Below are 21,300 nucleotides of genomic sequence, written 5' to 3'. Positions count from 1 at the left end.
GTGTGTGTGTGTGTGTGTGTGTGTGTGTGTGTGTGTGTGTGTGTGTGTGTGTGTGTGTGTGTGTGTGTACGTACACAGACAGAAGCGCAGCATGGGTCTGACTCTGGCTGAAGACGAGCTGTCGAAGCTGGACTCGGACGGAGGAAAAGACCCTCAGAATCTGGAGAGGGAATGTTGCTGCGCCGAAAACATACTGTCCAAGATAGAGGACATCCTGTGAGCACACACACACACACACACACACACACACACGTAATTATTCAACTCCAGTGTATTCATACAAATGCTGCATTGATTTGGAGTCACTGGGTCACAGCTAGTTGCAAAAAAATCTGGAATTTCAATGAGCAATCTGCACATTTTTCCATATAAATATTCATATTAGAGAGATAATCGGACTAAAATGCAATAAAAATATGTGTGTCCTACTTTTCCAGAGCAGTAATACAATGCTGCATTGATTTGGAGGTCACTGGGTCACATGACATGGTAGCTATTGCACAGAAATGAGACTTTTTTCATGAAGAAACTTGCAGATTTGTTCATAGAGATATTCATTTAAATGGGAAAAAGGCAATACAATTCCATAAAAAGATGTGCGTTCTATGTGTACAGGGTAGACGTACAATGCTGCATTGATTTAGAGTCACAATGTCACATGACAACAACGACAAATCAAGCCTTTTCAATGATTGTTTGCTAACCCTGAGTTTCCTGTTGCAGGTTGCCGTCACAGCCCACAGAAGAGGAGAAGTGGTGAGAAGAAAGAGAGTTTTTATATCAATAATTATACATTTTGTATTCATTTCCCCAAAGTCTCTTGCATTGACGTTGCACATATCTAGATAGCGGATAGAAAACTGTTTATAATTGGCTTTAAATTAGATTGTAAGTGGCATTAAATGGGTTTTAAATGTAACGTACGTCAAGCTGCAGTAACCCTGTTGTATAAAAGGTCTTCTTAGGGTTTATTTATAGTCTTACTTTCACTACATGTGTGTTTTTGCACCATGTTGTGTGATGAAATCTGCAAATGAGTACATATTGTCACACCATATCCTATAATATGTTGTTCTGTTTGCAGCCAAACGATGCAGTACGTGATGCTCACCTACATGAAGCACCTCGGGGTGAAAGTGAAGGAGCCTCGAGGCCTCGAACACAAACGAGCTCGCATCAACTTTCTGCCCAAGATCAAGGTCCGACCCCTCGTCACACAATCATGATTTACAGTTTTGTTGTCCAAGAATGATCCCCCTCTTGATCTCATGAGTTCACATGCAGGAAATACTTCTAATGTGTTTCATTTCTAACGAGCAGAAGAGCATAAAGCCAGAGAAGGAGGGAGAGGAGAAAGTGAAGAAGCCTCGGTTTCCCAACATCCTCGGCCCGCCTCGACGTCTGAGCCGAGTCGACTCCACTTCAGGTGAGAGGGAGAATAACGTTTTACCATCGTTGTTATTGTTACCGTTTTAGATAGCACAGAACCCACGAGGTAAAGGCTATGATTGTAAAATAGTGCCATTGTAGGTCAATATAAAATACAGAGTCTATGGGAGGGCGGTGATATTTAATTAAATTAATACATTTGTAAATAAATATGAGAAAAAAACAATAGAATATTACACTTTGATTTTGTGATCTTGGATAATAAGCAAGTATTTTCACTCAATCTAACCCCCTCCCCAAGCCCTGACATGTATTTGTGTTACCTACAAGGACCCTGTAAAAAGATAAAAATCTTGAGTGAGACAACAAGTAAAAAGTGTTAAATCCTAAGAGCATAAAACATGCTTTAAAAATAATTTTAAAGCAATATTAAAGGTGGGGTAGGTACGTTTGAGAAACCGGCTCGAGATACACTTGTTGTTATATTCCATGGAATGCTCTTAACATCCCGATAGCAATGAATATCTGAAGTGCTTTGACAAAAAATCCATAAATAAATATCATCTGTGGAAGCTGTAGTACTGTAAAAAGCACGACCAATCATTTTAGCCGGCCCGGCTAAAATAACTGGATGGCCTACCTGCCTGTCAGCCTTCCATCTGTGCACAAACTTATCTCGTGCCCTCATTGGTCATGTGGGCGTTCGTGTGTGTTGGAGGAGGGGCTCTGTAAGGAAGTGGCAGATTTTCTCCGGCTGTGTATTTTCAAATTCTAGCGATCTCGAGCCGGGTTCTCAAACTTACCTACCCCACCTTTAATGTTAGAAAAAGTGTTTTTTTTAGTGTGACCACGTGTTAATATGGTTTGTATAATTTGTTTTCAATGGTGTGGATTTTGCTTGCCATACATCTTCCTACAAACATGAATCTAGTCTACGGTCCAAACTAAAGGGTCAGGTTCTTGGTTTTGAAATTGCATAACGTTAAATAAATAGAAAGTTTGCACAATGCAGAATCAAAGTTTTTTATTTTTATGATTTCCTCCCGTGTGTTTTCTTGCAGTGGGTAAAGCGGTGGAGATGAATAAGCAGCGTTCCCCGAAGCCCCTCCCCCCGGCCTCCCTCCTCCCCGAGCAGCCGGACCCCCCCTCTGGTTCTGCTCGGAGTCGTGGAAATATCAGCGATGGATCGGACGCCGGCACACACTCCAACACACACTCCTCCTCCCCCTCCAACACACACACCTCCCCCACGCTCAGCTCGCCCCCCGGACAACTCTCAGACAGCGGACACGACTCTGACTCCAGTAAGACTCTCCTGTTCTTATATTGTATATTTGTATTTATTGTATTCGGGATTGTGGGAAAGGGTATTTCGATCTCTCTGTCTGTACACACAAACTGAAAGATTATCAATAGATAAAAGGAGTTACCTTGCTGTTGTCTTTGGGGCAAATTTGAGCGATTTTTGTATTGTTTGTTGGGAAAAAGGTTTTTTCATCTCGTCTCCACAAAATATAACGTGGATGGTTTCATACAGTGTGCTAAAAAATGTCAAATGGTTTAACAGAATCCTGAATAAACGTTGAAATATACCAGACTCCGACCATAAAGATATGTTCTTAGACATACAGTATATATATATTTACATACATCATATCAAAATGTGATTTGTTTGCCTTTTTTTTTACTCAAAAATAAATGTACGTTTGTGTAAATCTAAAAAAATCTGTAAAACTTGTAATGATTTAGCTCGAAAAATGTGTGTATTGGGTGATTCATTACATTACATGTTACTTGTTAGACGCTTTTATCCAAAGCGACTTACATACTCAATACTGTGGACAATGTCCACAGGAGAAATTTGGGGTGAAGTGTCTCAGGGACACAACGACATGCTGACTGCAGTGGGGTTTGAACCTGTGACACCCTGATCCCAACACCAAGGCTCTATCCACTGCGCCACACGCCTCCCTGATTATTAATAGTATATGCTTTTTGAAACAGTCAAACCAGGACAGAGGTTGCCCAGTTGATGGTACGACAACACAAAGGTTTAACAAGTTCCCTTAGTTAACGTCCTCTGTTTTCTCTCTCCTCAGACGCGTCTCCGTTCTGCCTGCAGCCTCGACTCGGGGATGTTTTACCGGTGGAGAATCAAGATGGCGTCTGCAGCCCGACCGGATCTCAGTTTGACTTCAGCGCCTCCAACCTGGAGCAGCTGGTGGAGGAGGACCCCGACCCCTTCAGGTGACACACTGCAGGGTTCAGGTTTTAAATATATAGTTCATATGTGGACCATGAACAGAAGGGTGTTAGTGCAGCTTCACAGAGCTCAGGTCTTCTCTGTACTGCAGTCCTGTGTCTTTTGTCTTCTCTTAAAGTACATTGGTTTCTTGTTGTATCTCCCCCTGCAGGATGGAGGTTCAGTGTCCGTTGTCTTCAGACGTCCAGAGTGAGGAGGATCAGGGGGAGAGAGAGAGTGAAGCCCCCCCTCTGAACTGGCAGAGCCTCGTCAGCAGAGGAGTCCTGGAGAGCTTAACTCCTCAAGAGATCAAACGACAGGAAGTCATCAACGGTGAGACCCTTCACCAACACCTGTCCCTTCCTCAGAGGTGGGAGGTAGTGGAGTACAAATACTTCGCTACTGTACTTAAGTACATTGTTCTGGTATCAGTACTTTACTCCACTACTTATTTTCCTGACGACTTTTTACTTTGACTTCTTACATGTTGAACACAAATACCTGTACTTTCTACTTCTTACATTTTGAACACAAATACCTGTACTTTCTACTTCTTACATGTTGAACACAAATACCTGTACTTTCTACTTCTTACATGTTGAACACAAATACCTGTACTTTCTACTTCTTACATGTTGAACCCAAATACCTGTACTTTCTACTTCTCACATGTTGAACACAAATACCTGTACTTTCTACTTCTCACATGTTGAACACAAATACCTGTACTTTCTACTTCTTACATGTTGAACCCAAATACCTGTACTTTCTACTTCTTACATGTTGAACCCAAATACCTGTACTTTCTACTTCTTACATGTTGAACACAAATACCTGTACTTTCTACTTCTTACATGTTGAACACAAATACCTGTACTTTCTACTTCTTACATGTTGAACCCAAATACCTGTACTTTCTACTTCTTACATGTTGAACCCAAATACCTGTACTTTCTACTTCTTACATGTTGAACACAAATACCTGTACTTTCTACTTCTCACATTTCCCAAACAGGCTGGTTCCTTTAGTTTGAATGTGTGTTTGGTGGCGTGATCATTATTCTTTAGAGTCATTGCGTGCCTATTGATTTGAACACGATCCGTGTATCCATCATTTCCTGGTCTTCTCTAAAGAAGAGGGACCAATGAAAACGTTGTCATGTTGCCGTTGTTCAGCATGGAAACATTCATTAGCTAACAATGACATTATTGTTCTATTAATATAAAGGGAGGTCAGGTACTCTTTAAAACAGCTGCTAGTTATGGGTACTTTTTACTGAAGTACATTTCAAAGCCTCTTTACTTTGACTTGAGTTAAGAAGTTTAGTCAGTACTTCTACTTTAACCAGAGTATTTTTAAACACGAGTATCTGTACTTCTACTTGAGTAAAGGATGTGTGTACTTCCCCCCCCCCCCCCCCCCCCCTCAGAGCTGTTCTACACGGAGCGAGCTCACCTCCGCATGCTGAAGGTTCTGGACGGTGTTTTCCACCAGAGGCTCAGCAGAGACGCCGTCCTCCCCCCCGACGACATCAAACACATCTTCGTCAACCTGGAGGAGATCATCCAGCTGCACGGTAACACACACACACACACACACACACACACACACACACACACACACACACACACACACACCACACACACACACACACACACACACACACACACACACACACACACACCACACACACACACACACACACACACACACACACACACACACACACACACACACACACACACACACACACACACACACACACACACACACACACACACACACACACACACACACATCTTATAGACTGCATGCACAGAGGGAAGAGCACAAATTATAGAATCCCTTTACAATATTTATTTGCAGAAGTTGAAATGCCGTTACAATATTTGACGAGTTATCGTTTTTCCCCAGATATGTTCATGTATTTTATGGAACTCTTCAATAATGCATGTCTAAAATAAACCCTGATATATGTCTCCTACTGCAATTTAAATGACGTTTTCAGTATATGCTCCATCCTTTTTAAAGATGATACTGTGTGTGATACTAATGTTGATACTGGGGGGGAGTAAGGCTTGGATTAAGGCTCCAAAAAGGTGCCTGGTTGCAATGAGAAAACTATGTTTCATCATTGGATTCATTCACAACTCATTATTTTATTACTGAAAATGTGTCTAAAAGACAGAAGCACTGCATTTACAACTTGTGTTTCAGAGTTTCTTCTCTTGCTCCTCAGTTTCTGTCACAGAGCAGATGACGGCCATCAGGAAGAGGAGCGAGACGTCGGTGATCGGGCAGATCGCTGATGATCTGCTCGCCTGGGTAAGAGCGTTTCAATTCATGGCAAAGACAAACTGCAAGAGGGCAAAGTGATATTCATGTTTCAGTAAATACCTCGAGTGTAAACGTTGTGTTTGTGTGTTTTGTTCCAGTTCAGCGGGGAGGAAGAGGAGAAGATTAAACGCGCTGTGGGGACTTTCTGCAGCAACCAGCCGTCGGCTCTGGAGCTCATCAAGAGCCGCAAGAAGAAGGACCAGAAGTTCACTCTGTTCATGCAGGTCAGCAGAAAACAGGAGATAAACACAGGAAACACCATGCAGGTTTTAGTTAGGAAGAGGAAATACAGAGCAGATCATTAAAGGTAGGGTAGGTAAGAATGGAGAAACCAGCTCGAGATCGCTAGAATTTGAAACTACGCAGCCGGAAAAAATCTGCCCCTTCCTTCAGACTTCCTTACAGAGCCCCTCCTCCAACACACGAACGCGCACATGACCAATGAGGGCACGAGATAAGTTTGTGCACAGATGGAAGGCTGACAGGCAGGTAGGCCATCCAGTTATTTTAGCCGGGCCGGCTCAGATGATTGGTCGTGCTTTTTACAGAACTACAGCTTCCACAGATGATATTTATTTATGGATTTTTTGTCAAAGCACTTCAGATATTCATTGCTATCTGGATGTTAAGAGCATTCCATGGAATATAACAAAAAGTGTTTCTGAAGTGAATTACCTACCCCACCTTTAAGTAAAGAGATCAGAGGTAGTGTCAAGGCAAGGCAAGTTTATTTATAAAGCACTTTTCATTACACGACAATTCAAAGTGCTTTACAAAACAAATAAAAATACTTTTTATGAATAAATACAGTAAAAAAACATTATATAATGGCATTTTACAACAGGCATTACAAAGCAAGTGTCACTCAGATTCGGTGTAGTGAAAGTATTTTAATTAAGAGAAAGTCAACTTTTTTCATACTTTTAATATATATCTTTTCATTATTCTTCCATTCATAAAAAGTCACTTTCACTTTCAAGTATTTTTTGTTGAGGCAAAGAAGATTACTTATTGATTCAATGCTGATTTTTATCGATATGAACATATTTGAAAAGTATATGGATTTACAGATATAGAACTGATAATTTAAAAATATATAGGATTGTATTTTTAGACTTTGACTGAATCAAAATGTTAATATGAGAAGGGAAAAAATTATCTTTTTTTTTTTTAATAATCACATAAAAAAAACTGTTTCATAAATGTTTCGTCATTTTTCATCATGTTTTAAAATGTCCTTGTTTGGCTTTCTGCTGCCCTCTGGAGATCCTGCTGTGCTTCGTCTGTGAGGGCATTTTAAAGAGGTTTTATCTATTTTAATCATCTTTATATTCATTACTTCAGGAGGCTGAGAGTAACCGTCTGTGCCGCCGGCTGCAGCTGAAAGACATCATCCCTGTGGAGATGCAGAGAGTCACCAAGTACCCTCTGCTGCTGGAGAACATCGCCAAGTACACAGGTAGGAGCCAAACACCTGTCATACACAGAGGTGGGAGGTAGTGGAGTACAAATACTTTGTTACTGTACTTAAGTACATGTTTCTGGTATCAGTACTTTACTCCACTACTTATTTTTCTGACGACTTTTTACTTTGACTTCTTACATTTTGAACCCAAATACCTGTACTTTCTACTTCTTACATGTTGAACACAAATACCTGTACTTTCTACTTCTTACATGTTGAACACAAATACCTGTACTTTCTACTTCTTACATGTTGAACACAAATACCTGTACTTTCTACTTCTTACATGTTGAACTCAAATACCTGTACTTTCTACTTCTCACATGTTGAACCCAAATACCTGTACTTTCTACTTCTCACATGTTGAACTCAAATACCTGTACTTTCTACTTCTCACATGTTGAACACAAATACCTGTACTTTCTACTTCTTACATGTTGAACACAAATACCTGTACTTTCTACTTCTTACATGTTGAACACAAATACCTGTACTTTCTACTTCTTACATGTTGAACACAAATACCTGTACTTTCTACTTCTTACATGTTGAACCCAAATACCTGTACTTTCTACTTCTTACATGTTGAACCCAAATACCTGTACTTTCTACTTCTTACATGTTGAACCCAAATACCTGTACTTTCTACTTCTCACATGTTGAACACAAATACCTGTACTTTCTACTTCTTACATGTTGAACACAAATACCTGTACTTTCTACTTCTCACATGTTGAACCCAAATACCTGTACTTTCTACTTCTCACATTTTCCAAACAGGCTGGTTCCTTTAGTTTGAATGTGTGTTTGGTGGCGTGATCATTATTATTTAGAGTCATTGCGTGCCTATTGATTTGAACACGATCCGTGTATCCATCATTTCCTGGTCTTCTCTAAAGAAGAGGGACCAATGAAAACGTTGTCATGTTGCCGTTGTTCAGCATGGAAACATTCATTAGCTAACAATGACATTATTGTTCTATTAATATAAAGGGAGGTCAGGTACTCTTTAAAACAGCTGCTAGTTATGGGTACTTTTTACTGAAGTACATTTCAAAGCCTCTTTACTTTGACTTGAGTAAAGAAGTTTAGTCAGTACTTCTACTTTCACCAGAGTATTTTTAAACACGAGTATCTGTACTTCTACTTGAGTAAAGGATGTGTGTACTTTTGCCGTCTCTGTGCAGGTGTGTTTTTAAATCATGATACTGGTTATATGTGGAGGATTTACCAGAGATTTGTTGATGTCCCCACAGGAGACGGTGAGGAGAGGGAAAAGGTGAAGAAAGCCGGCGAGTGTTGCAAAAAGATCCTGAACCACGTCAACCAGGCTGTGAAAGAGGCGGAGAACAAACAGGTACGCACTTTAAAATCAGTGTCAAATATACGTTTATCACTTAAAGACAGAGCAATGTGGAAGGTTTGGGGAAAAACCAGGTTCAATTCTTTATATTTGCACATTTTGGGGGTTTGAAATAGTGCTCATTAAAAATGTTTTGAGTGAAACCTAACCTATATGAAAAGAATTAAAGTAATCAATAAAATCTGTAGGCATCAGGTCGTATTAACCATTTTAGTCAATCTAGTCAAGCCAAAATATTACCTAACTTCATGATGTTATTATTAACTTTAACTAAGTATTAAGTTACCCCAAGTCCTCCCTTTTTATCCGCCTTTATTTATAACAACATCATTTCATTTTAAGGTTTTCTGTAAACCAAAAAAGAGCGTTTTTTGTACAGTTGTTATTTGTACAGTATTATTAACTACATCGCGTCTTTAGACATCAACAAAATGCCATGTTGTCACCTTTTGGGATTAACGCTCTGTCTTGTCATGGTAAGAAAAGGTTTGAGGAGAACATATTTTGTCATAGTTTGAAACTTGTTTAAAAAAGTTGTGTTTTTCTCAACAGAGGCTGGAGGATTATCAGAGGAGGTTGGACCTCTCGTCTCTCAAACCGAGTGAAAACCCCGTGATCCTGGAGCTGAGGGTGAGACTCATCACCTCTCTGACACTCTGATTATATTCTCTGATTATCAGACTACTGCATGCTGTTTGCACAAGAGCACTACATCTGATGCATCAAACATGTATTCCCCTTTATTCTACACGGCTAATATCTTGTTATCAAAGATATTTGTTGTATTTGTGTGCTGCAGAGTCTGGACCTGACTAAGAGGAAGATGGTGCACGAGGGACCGCTCTCCTGGAAAGTCAACAAAGACAAGACAATTGGTACAAACACACATCAGTAGAATAACACCTACATACAAACGCAGTGTTAACCATCCACCTGCTTATGAATGAAGAGGAGGAATCATACACTCCTTTTGTAACCAGCAGATTCTGTGGAAAGCAGAGAGCATGCTTGCCTCTCAAGGTCATGTTCTTGCAGATGGATTTCACCTGTTGCCATCAGGGCGTAGATATGCTCTAGCTAATCTAACATGTGTCAAACTCAAGGCCCGGGGGCCAAATCAGGCCCTTGGTGGATTTAATTTCGGCCCGCAGGATAATTTCTAATTACTATTAGATCTGGCCCGCCGGTATATTGCACGGCACACCTTCACTCCATCCTGAGGGTCTCCTCCGCTCAGAGCCTGAGCCCAAACATTGATGACCTAGCTCCCAAGATGAGATGCCAAGTATCTGGCTTGAACTAGCATCACAGAGCAGCACACTGAGTTTACATGGATGTTTCCTTCTGCACTTTTTCTCTCACGTCAACAGGGCATGTTTGGTTTTCTCTTTGAGGGAAATAGTTTTTTTGAAGCTGTTGTTGGCCTGTGGAGAAATGTAATCATAAGAAATGAAGCTGCACATAGAGCCATAAGAAATGAATGCAAATGATTATTTAATGTTTAATGTTGTTTTTATAGGCAATAATTTAAGCTTTGTTAGTTCCAGGTTTAATATGTGCAATAAGTTCATTTCCATAAGTTCTGCAATAAACATTGATCCAGTCCGGCCCTCGACTAGTACCCATTTTTTAATTTTGGCCCACTGTGTATTTGAGTTTGACCCCCCTGCTCTAAAGACAAATCGCTTTTCAAAATAATTCATCCCCTCTGCACTCAAACCTTTAAATTCTTGACAGGTTTTTTAACTTGATTATTTATTTACTTATTTATTGTGATGCTATGAACTATTTATGGTGTAAGTTGGAATGATCCACATCCAGTTTCCCGGGTGTTTCTGTGTGCTTTCTTCCTGTATGTTCCTGCCTGTGTACATGACATAAGATGCTCATAACCAATTGCCCCTTGTGGGATTAATAAAGTTGTTGATTGATTGATATACTGTATTGGTCCCTCTCAGAGCTGTACACCCTGCTGCTGGACGACATCCTGGTTCTGCTGCAGAAACAGGACGAGCGCCTGGTTCTCAAATTTCACGGCAAGAACCCGACCAGCGCCGCCGACACCAAGAACATCTTCAGCCCGGTCATCAAACTCAACACCGTGTTAGTGCGGCCTGTCGCTACTGGTGAGGACTACACTATTAGGTTTCAGCGGTTTGTTAGGATGTTTATATGTGACACTTCAGGTCACTCTAGTATTATTGTAAGCCTAGTTTTTATTTAATTGTTGTTTTATTCTTTATTTGGGGTCACATTATATTAAAAGTATAGTTTTGAAAATCATCCGAAAATGAACAGAATTAGTACAATAAAATAAAAAGTACATTTGAAATGACAAATATCTACACATGTACACATGTATCTAAACACACACACACATGAATATATATACACACATATACACATATGTATATATACAGTATACATACATGTACGTACAGATACATACATACAGGTGCCCCATAGAGAGCATCCTGACTGGCTGCATCACGGCCTGGTACGGCAGCTGCACCGACCTCAACCGTAAGGCTTTACAGAGGGTGGTGAAAACTGCAGAGCACATCACCAGGACGGAGCTGCCATCCATGCAGGACCTTTACTCCCAGCGGCTCAGGAAGAAAGCCCTCAGGATTATAAAAGACCCCCATCACCCCAGCCACAAACTGTTCAGTCTGCTGCCGTCTGGCAGGCGTTACCGCAGCAACCGGACAAAAGCCACCAGGCTCAGGGACAGCTTCATCCCACAGGCAATAAGACTGTTAAACACCTGAACTGCTGAAACAATTTCACAACATTCATCTGCTACTCAGTAATTATTTATCTATTTATCCAATATATCATTCCAATAACTTGTATATAGACTCGTATTGCACTATTCCACTTTTTTTGTCTCACTTTTTTTAGAACTATTTTTCTTTTTGTATTATTGTGTTGCATTGTTGGAGAAGCCTGTGACCTAAGATTTTCAATGACATAATTACTCTGTAGCTATGTTAGTTTGACAATAAAGAACCTTGAACCTTGAATATACATATACTGTACACACATAGGCCACTTGTTATCTGTAACTTAAGTGTTAAACATATGTAATAGGGAGAAAATGCTCCGTCTGTTTTTCAGGTTTAGGGCCCTTAGCCGATGAACATTTAAGACCCTTAAATAAAAAACACAGCCAAACCTGCTTTGTGGACCCCCTGCAGTGACTCTGAGGAACACTAACTTTTGTTGTAATGTCTTCTCTTTCTTCATCAGACAACAAGTCTTTCTTCGTGCTGTCCATGTCTGAGAACGGCGCTCAGATCTACGAGCTGATGGCGCAGACGGTGTTCGATCAGAGAGCGTACGTCACACTTTATTTTCTCCAGTGTTTAATCATTTATTTGTAAGCAGTTGATGGCACAGTCATGTTGTCCTCGTGCTGCTCCTCCTGCAGGTGGCAGTGTCTGATCACACAGAGTGCCATGAAGGGAAAACCTCAGAACAGAGACATCATCCCTCCTGCAGCTCAGACTGAGTGAGTCCCCACCACACACTTACTCAGTTAAATAAAGATATATATATGTTGTTATTGTTTCTAATGTGAGTGTGTTTCAGAGCCGAGCATGAGGCCATTGAGATCATCAAAGAAGAAGTGAGCAAAGAACCCGACGTCACATCCAGTGAAGGCGTCCAATCTGCAGGTACTGTAGATGTGGATGAATTAGGTTTCTGAGGTGTTCAAACATTTAGTATATTAATCAATTAACAGAACATTTATTGACAGCTTTATTGTACCTAGTAAAACAATTAGGACTACATCTTAAATCTGCATTTGTTTGCATTTGTCCCTTGTCCTCTCCCGTAGTTTACAACTTGTTCACAATAGAGTGGCGAAGTCCCTCCCTTTCCGGTTGAGCTCCATGGGACCTTATTTCAGAAAAATTATGTATTGAAGTCAATGGAGAGAGAAAGATTATCATTTGATCCCGTTTGAATTGTGCCACGAATTACACATATGATGTTTGTCAATTTAAAAGATAATTTTGCAAGTCAAAAAAATAAAAATGTGTCGTAAAACTGTGAAGTAACACTTTTTTTGTGTGAAACCGCTCAATGAACTACATCTCCCGTCTCGCACCACACACCAAGACGGCCGTCACGTTGGCACATTTCACTTCTTTCTTTCAGAATGAGGCGGAAAGTATTAAAAGAGGTGAAAATCAGTCCAAGTCTGGGCATGTTGAGAGCTGTACATACACACAAGGGAAGTGAGTCGGTTCCTAAGAGCCAGCATGCGGGACCGGGACTCTGGGATTTGTAGTCTTTCTAGTTGCGTATTTTTCATAGTCTTATATTTCAACAGTTTTACGACAAACTGTGACTTTTTTGACATGGAAATTATTTTTTAAATTGACAAACATCATATGTGTAATTCATGGCACAATTCAAACGGGATCGAAAGATAATCTTTCTCTCCCCATTGACTTCAATACAAACTTTTTCCGAAATAAGGTCCCATGGGGCGGAAGCAGATGGGCGGGACTTCGCCTCTCTATGTCAAGTTTTGTTTTTTTTAAATCTGAGGATTTTGTCAGTATTTATTTTGTTATGATTTTTTTTTTAAATGTATTTTGTGTGAATTTTTAGTTTATTGAATCTGTGCGGATGTTTTATTATTTTACAATAAAGATTATAAGGAATAAGGATTTCTACTGATTGAACCTTTGAGGAATTCATACATTTATTCTGTGAGGATTAATAATTTATTTTGCCAGGAAGTTTTGCATTTTGTGAGGAATTTTGTAATTCAATATTTAAAGGGGACCTATCATGCAAAATGCACTTTTGTACGTCTTTTCTACATGAATATGTGTCCCCGGTGTTCCAGGGAACTCACCAAGTGTCAGAAAACACAACCCTCTCTATTTTCCTCCATACCCAAATCTCTAAAAAAGGGGCTGCAACGGATCTGATAAAAACTGATCCAGATTTGAACACTGTCCTGACGTCAGGACGGTGGCGCTACGGCTATTGGGCCAACTCCACCAATCAGGAGGAGACAGCCACGGCCATTGCCGTTCTAAAGCGCTGGAGACGCTGTAGTATATATGCCAGGCCTGTAGATGGTGCTGTTGCTCACTGAATCAACCCTTGCAAAAACAGAGTTCGAAATTGTCAAATTGAGCAAAATGAGGCATGGCTAAAATGCATGATCTGTTTGGTATTTTGAAAAAATATAAATATGCCTTATATAGGTATGGTCCTACACTATATTATTCAAATATAGCATGATAGGTCCACTTTAAGTATATTTATTTTATTAACAATTAACACCATCACCCTCTTGTTCGAAATGTCCTCTCAGACAAAGATGTCGCCGTCTCTTCTCCAGACATCCAACCGGCTCCGAGTCTGAACCCGTTTGATGGCATGAAGTCAGAGGAGGAGGAAGAGGAGGAGGAGGAGGAGGAGGAGGAGCTGCCGGTGGAGGACAGACGTGATGAAGATGAGGAAATAGAGGAAGAAGAGGAGGTGGATGAAGCAGAACTAGAAGCTTTCCTGGACGGACAGCTGGAGGACGGACTTCCCTTCCTTCCGGAGGAGGAAGAGACACATCAGGACGTCGCTGCAGAAAACATGGAGCAGGACGTCTTCATCTCTCCGTCCTCTAAAGGAGAAGAAGCTCTCAGGACATGTAAGTGACAGATCAGAGAGTCACCCAAATAACAATATATCAGATTACAATATTCTCTCACTAAAGGGAGCATTAGAAAAAGGGCAATACAGTATATCCATATTATTAGTCGTGGGCCCGGATATTGTCCCAGATTTGAGATATTGTGATATCGTTTATTCCTGGTGTTAAAGGGGACCTATCATGCAAAATGCACTTTGTGATGTCTTTTATACATAAATATGTGTCCCCAGTGCGTCGGGGAACTCAAATAAAACCCCCTCTCTTTTCCTCCGTACCCACATCTCTAAAAACGGGGCTACAACGGAGCTGATCCAGATTTGCTGAAATAGAGGGATATGAGGGATTTCTAAAATGCATCATCTGTTTGGTATTTTGAGCAAAACACATCATAGACACGTTTTTTATATATTTGTATATATCTGAGACTCATAATATATGCCTAAAATAGCATGATAGGTGACCTTTAAAAGCTGCATTGAAATTAATCAATATAATTGTATAAGTTTGCCCGACTTCTACCTTATATACCTTATAACCCTAATGGTTATTTAATCATAGAAAAAGAGATTTTGGTACACTTATTAAAGCCCCAGCTGACTGGAATACTTTACCTGCTGCTATTAGATCTCTTGCATCATTGGGTATGTTTAAACATTATCACCTCACTTTCAACTGGTCTGTTATTGATGAAACTGATCTGCTCGACTGTCTCTCAAATTGTAATGATTGTATGTATTACTTGAATTTTACTTAAAGTGGACCTATCATGCTATATTATAATAATATAGTGTAGGACCATACCTATATAAGGCATATTTATACTTTCTTTTTTTCAAAATACCAAACAGATCATGCATTTTAGCCATGCCTCATTTTGCTCAATTTGCACATGTTTTAGCAAGGGCAGATTCAGTGAGAACAGCACCACCTACAGGCCTGGCATATGTACTACAGCGTCTCCAGCGCTTTCGAACGGCAATGGCCGTGGCTGTCTCCTCCTGATTGGTGGAGTTGGCCCAATAGCCGTAGCGCCACCGTCCTGACGTCAGGACAGTGTTCAAATCTGGATCAGTTTTTATCAGATCCGTTGCAGCCCCTTTTTTAGAGATTTGGGTATGGAGGAAAATAGAGAGGGTTGTGTTTTCTGACACTTGGTGAGTTCCCTGGAACACCGGGGACACATATTCATGTAGAAAAGACGTACACAAGTGCATTTTGCATGATAGGTCCCCTTTTTGTTTATGTATGTCTGTAAGTTGTTGCTATTGTCGGGACCCCCTTGAAAACGAGATGGTGCATCTCAAGGGGTTTATCCCAATAAATAAAATGTCTATATATGGAACACAGGACTAATAATTCCTCTGCATAGTGTTTATCCAAGCTTTAAAGAGTGTCAAATGTAAAACACATTCTCCTGTGTTTGTAGTGGCCATGCTGAAGCAGGCTCTCTTCCACCACATGATGAGCAGAGAGGAGGAGAAAGATGAGGCTCAGGATCAGAGTGGGTCTCTTCCTGGGAGCCCTGAGGGGCCGCATGAGAGCCGAGGGTCTCCACCATCACAGAAACAAAACGGTGACGGTGAGGGATCTCCAGACAAAGTGCATTTACTCGAGTTCTGTATGAAGGAGCCAAACTGTGAATTCAGTTATTGTTGTTTAATTCTATTTGTATCATTATTTGTTTACACCACAGCCTAGGGCTGCTCGATTATGGCAAAAATCATAATCTCGATTATTTGGGTCAATAATTGATATCACGATTATTAAAAACGATTATCCATTTACTTTGAAAACATCGATTTATTGAAAAAGAAAATGTGAACAGTATGTTTTTAACAGTTGATTACCCTGAACTTTATAATTGAACTGAAAAACCAATATAAATTTAAAATGTAAAAATAAAATAATTTAAAGGTGGGGTAGGTAAGTTTGAGAAACCGGCTCGAGATCGCTAGAATTTGAAAATACACAACCGGAGAAAATCTGCCACTTCCTTACAGAGCCCCTCCTCCAACACACACGAACGCGCACATGACCAATGAGGGCACGAGATAAGTTTGTGCACAGATGGAAGGCTGACAGGCAGGTAGGCCATCCAGTTATTTTAGCCGGGCCGGCTCAGATGATTGGTCGTGCTTTTTACAGTACTACAGCTTCCACAGATGATATTTATTTATGGATTTTTGGTCAAAGCACTTCAGATATTCATTGCTATCGGGATGTTAAGAGCATTCCATGGAATATAACAAAAAGTGTATCTCGAGCCGGTTTCTCAAACTTACCTACCCCACCTTTAAATAAATAAAATAAAATAAATAATCGTTTTATTTCGATTATGTTGTTTTCATAATCGTTGCAAGCCAAAATCGTCATTGCGATTAAAATACGATTAATTGAGCAGCCCTAACACAGCCCGTTGTTATTAGTCACTTCCTGTCACATGGGTGTGGTTTAGGGTATTTAAGGGCCTGTGTGATGGACAAAGAGGATGAATTGGTTCCGATACCTTTTGCTGACCGTCGGGTCTTTCTGTGTTTGTTCAGTTTTCGTTATAAAATATGATCGAACAAGAACTTCATTACGGATTGCTTATTGTGAACGTGTTACAATGAAGAACTAAACTTAGCCTCTTAAGCGACTTAATTAAAGGTGGGGTAGGTAATTCACTTCAGAAACACTTGTTATATTCCATGGAATGCTCTTAACATCCCGATAGCAATGAATATCTTAAATGCTTTGACAAAAAATACATTAAAAAAATATAATCTGTGGAAGCCGTGGCGCTGTAAAAAGCACGATCTGAGCCGGCCCGGCTAAAATAACTGGATGGCCTACCTGCCTGTCAGCCTTCCATCTGTGCACAAACTTATCTCGTGCCCTCATTGGTCATGTGCGCGTTCGTGTGTTGGAGGAGGGGCTCTGTAAGGAAGTCTGAAGGAAGGGGCAGATTATTTTCGGCTGCGTATTTTCAAATTCTAGCGCACTGGAGCTGGTTTCTCCATTCTTACAGTACCTACCCTATCTTTAAGTTAGTTAGTTTTATTAGAAGTATTATTTTTAGATTCTTATAGTTGAATATTTCCATTTCATACCACTTTTTACTTCTATCCCAAACTGTGTACGTAACCCTTCAACAGTTTTGTTTCTAATAATAATTTAACAATGGTTCCTCCCACTCTTCTTCTTCCTCAGGTGGTTTCGTGGTCCTCGATTTCGGTGGCGGCTCGGAGGAGAGCAGCACTGATGATGATGGAGGAGGAGGAGGAGGAGGAGGAGGAGGAGGAGGAGGAGGAGGTGTGGGCATCGACATGAGGAAGCTGCTCTCCTCTTCCTCTCAGGCGGGCGGCGGAGGGCCGAACCTCAGCCGGCAGCTGATGACCCACCTGCGCCTCCTGCAGGCCGACCTGCAGTATCTCAAGGTGCTGACACTTACTGACACTAAAGCTGCTTTCACACACACTGTGGGGCCAACACAGGCCAAAGATAGTTGTGTTTAACTGGTTTTTGCTGGTTTACCAGAGTTCAACGCGGGGAAATTGACAAACAAGAATTTATTGGAACATCTCTTTAAAATACGACCCAGTTTCCTTAAAAAAAACCTGCAGAATATATTTTATTGTTCACTTTTTAAACTTGGTTAACCGTATTTTTTGCAATTTCTATTCGTAAGAAATCCATTGTGATGATCAAGGCATTTAACACCATTTATAATCACTGGAAAGGCCTCAACCTCAGCCACAAGACGCCTTACCTTCATGTCTGACCTGCAACTGTACCAATAATATGGTCTCAGCTGGATTTTTATCCAAACAAGTTAGTTTTACGTTGAAGAAAAATAAGAATAAAAGTTGTTGAAGAGATAAAAACGTGTAGTTTCACAGCAATACACTGAAACTGCTTGTTGATGCCAAAGTCAGAAGTTAAAATCCTAAATTCCTACTAAATAAATCATGTTTATATTTGACCTTAGTAATTGTGTTGTTGTTTACTTGTTTTCAGGAGGTGGAGATGAAGTACAACGAGCTGCAACAAACACACACTGACCCAGCTGCTGACGCCGAAGAAAACCACGGTGTGTGTCGCTGATTTCTACACGTACGCATTTACAGAGACACGTATGTCTGTGTTTTCCCACTTCTTTTTATTAGTTAACCGATCATAACGAGAAGAAATTATGTTTTTTTTTTAAAGAAATATTTGCTTCTATTAAATAGAATCTTCCCAAATGTAGTTTTAATGATGATAATGTCTTGTTGGCTCAAATCACGATAGAAATACACTTTCAAACGGAGCCTCTGAAGAAAGCAAATCTAAATTAAATTTTCGTTCTACTTTCAGATTCTTCTCCCTCGTTCGTATGAGTTTGACGCCACTCCACTCCACGGTTTCTTCCGGATGATTTTTGGACTTTTGAACATTGGTGTCGCACAGAAAGCGAGGCTGAATGTCAGATCTCACACTTCAGGCGCGTATCAGTGGAAGACTTGATCATCGTTTTAGGAAACTATTCACTATAAACTCAAAACCCTCCTGAGGAGAGACTCTGTGGAAACACCCGAGGACAATTCAGCCGTTTTTTTTCTTCCGCAGTATATTATTAATCAACTATATAAATTATCTTAAACACTGGAGAAAGTCGAGTGTGGAGTCACACAGATGGATTTAGAAAAACTTTAAGGAGTGAAACGAGGAAATGGATCATAAAGGTATATTTGTTTTGTTCAGGACTCACTGCTGTACGTTTGATTTGAAAAGATTTGATTTTAGAGCAACGCTGTATTATGGCTATTTTAGGTAAGAAAATAATTAATTGAATGGAATATTTACAGAGCTGGGGAGTGAGGGGGGATACATTCCTAGATTAAAGTTGTACATTTCCAAGAAAAAGTGATTATATATTTTTCCAATCATGCAAAAGAGAGATTTGAATAGAAGAAATTACAAAATATTAGATTTTCTTTGTCGTAAATTTGAACCATTTTTCTCGTAAATGTATGACTTTAATCCCTCCCCTTTCAGAATATTCTCCTGTTCTTCATGACTTCATATTTCTTTAAAACCACTTTTTTTAAATGCCACCGATATGCTGTCATATTCCTGAAATCTCCATTGAAAATGAACACCTGGCAACACTTTGTTTTGTTTTGTAGCCTTTATTTATCCAGGTTAAAAATCCCATTGAGATCAACACTAAAGCCTTCAACATTTCCAGTACTGTGTGTCCACCTGGTTTGGATGTCTGAGTAAATATAATACACGTGAAATGCTGTTCATTGCTTACTTTCAAGTCCCAGTTTTCAAATTTCCTGTAGCACTTGAATGTAGCATAATATAGCAAACAGACACAGATAGCTGCCTGCTCATTATCAACAAAGCAGATGGACGTAAAAATAGAATCACTTGTGCTTAAGAAATATACTTTGTTCAAATTAATGGAGCAGATTTGGTAAACAATTCTTTACTTTTTTTGTGTGTAATCAAGGGTGATCACTCTGGTGGTAAAAAAAAAGGTTTTGCCAGGATAATCACAAAATGTTTTAGTTGTATTATCTGTAATAACAAACGTTTGGCAGGTGAACCAACATTATCTGTCTGTATGTTTTCCTGAGTGAGTTTGGATTTGAAAATGAGTGCTTTTATTCTTACTTAGATAATGGGGTGGTGGTGCAAAAGGATACAGAAAAACTGCCAAATGTTGTTTTTTTACAGTCACTAAGAAAAATTATCCTGACATTTTCCCCCCACGTATTTTACAGATGAAAGAAGAAATATTAAGAAACTCATCCTGAGATTTTCCTGTTTTCACCCGGTTTTGATACAGAAACACTGAAGAAAATAATGAGGGTTTCTTTAGATTACCAATTAAATCACGTAGAAAAACAGAGCAATCTTTAACCCTCCTATTGTCTTCGTTTCCCCCCCTTACTTTGGTGTTCGCGGTCAAATTTGACCGGTCCTATTTTAACTGCTATTACATTGACACAAAAAACATTCATCATCACCACATTTCATTGAACACCCTTTCAAACTGTACATATTGTATCAGACTACTGGTATACATGAACAACTGCAGTTAATATACAAAGAACAGACACTGAACATGTATTGCGTGTGCCAGGTGTGATCCATGTGGGGGGATGGGCACATAAGGGGGGGGGACACATCTAGAGTATATGTGTGTGTTTTATCTGATCCGGATGGTTACTAATTCCTTTTCTTTATGGCGGTCATGTTTGACCTGGAACACCATGGGTGTTACAAAGTTGACTAAATCATCCAAAATCCAATGAAAGTGGTGATCAGCAATTTTATATGTTCAAAGGTCTACTGTGAAGGATATCATAAAGCCTGAATGTAATGGAATGTAAAACAAAAAAGTTATGATTGATGAAAGTAGTCAGATTTGACCCGAAGACAACAGGAGGGTTAAAAAAAACAACACTCAGTTTGTATAACTGCAGCTAAACACTACGCACCATATAACGGACAATACAAGCTTTTCAGAGAGCGTGCACATGTGCATTTCTTGGATTTAACTTTATTATTTGTTTTGCAGACAATTTCTCTAACGTCATCAAATGCTTTTTATAATTCCCCTGTAGTTTCGTGAGGAGGTTTTTCCTAAGGATCATTTTTGCAACAGGCTACTTTAAAAGCCATCTTGAGCTTTTCATAGTGTCTTGTTTTTCCATTTGAGGTACATAGATTTCCTCGTTAAACCACTTCACTTGAATGTTGGGCAGAAATCACTCAGATAGCCACAAGACCACTCACATGACACCATGGCTTTGGTTTTGGGGGCGAAATACACAAGAAAATCAAATGA

At 39.9% G+C, this 21,300-nt stretch overlaps 1 protein-coding gene across 1 annotated transcript in view; it reads left to right on the top strand.

The window, feature by feature from the left end:
* LOC117469696 (rho guanine nucleotide exchange factor 12-like) overlaps window positions 1–20,374 on the top strand; it is a 52,057-nt gene extending 31,683 nt beyond the window's left edge. Inside the window, exons 16-38 of the mRNA XM_034114160.1 lie at window positions 79–216; window positions 724–756; window positions 1,085–1,199; window positions 1,321–1,426; window positions 2,451–2,693; window positions 3,489–3,636; window positions 3,804–3,964; window positions 5,062–5,208; window positions 5,872–5,957; window positions 6,068–6,193; window positions 7,314–7,428; window positions 8,691–8,791; window positions 9,350–9,427; window positions 9,597–9,672; window positions 10,756–10,923; window positions 12,050–12,137; window positions 12,231–12,311; window positions 12,392–12,477; window positions 14,142–14,471; window positions 15,901–16,053; window positions 17,667–17,893; window positions 18,474–18,546; window positions 18,813–20,374. Coding sequence (XP_033970051.1) covers window positions 79–216; window positions 724–756; window positions 1,085–1,199; window positions 1,321–1,426; window positions 2,451–2,693; window positions 3,489–3,636; window positions 3,804–3,964; window positions 5,062–5,208; window positions 5,872–5,957; window positions 6,068–6,193; window positions 7,314–7,428; window positions 8,691–8,791; window positions 9,350–9,427; window positions 9,597–9,672; window positions 10,756–10,923; window positions 12,050–12,137; window positions 12,231–12,311; window positions 12,392–12,477; window positions 14,142–14,471; window positions 15,901–16,053; window positions 17,667–17,893; window positions 18,474–18,546; window positions 18,813–18,835 — 2,902 coding nt within the window. The 3' untranslated portion in view covers window positions 18,836–20,374. The remainder of the gene's footprint in view (window positions 1–78; window positions 217–723; window positions 757–1,084; window positions 1,200–1,320; window positions 1,427–2,450; window positions 2,694–3,488; window positions 3,637–3,803; window positions 3,965–5,061; window positions 5,209–5,871; window positions 5,958–6,067; window positions 6,194–7,313; window positions 7,429–8,690; window positions 8,792–9,349; window positions 9,428–9,596; window positions 9,673–10,755; window positions 10,924–12,049; window positions 12,138–12,230; window positions 12,312–12,391; window positions 12,478–14,141; window positions 14,472–15,900; window positions 16,054–17,666; window positions 17,894–18,473; window positions 18,547–18,812) is intronic.
* Window positions 20,375–21,300: the final 926 nt, after the last annotated feature.

Source organism: Trematomus bernacchii, unplaced genomic scaffold (genome assembly GCF_902827165.1).
Source record: "Trematomus bernacchii unplaced genomic scaffold, fTreBer1.1, whole genome shotgun sequence".
Lineage (NCBI taxonomy): Eukaryota > Metazoa > Chordata > Actinopteri > Perciformes > Nototheniidae > Trematomus > Trematomus bernacchii.
This window is presented reverse-complemented; position numbering and strand designations above follow the sequence as displayed.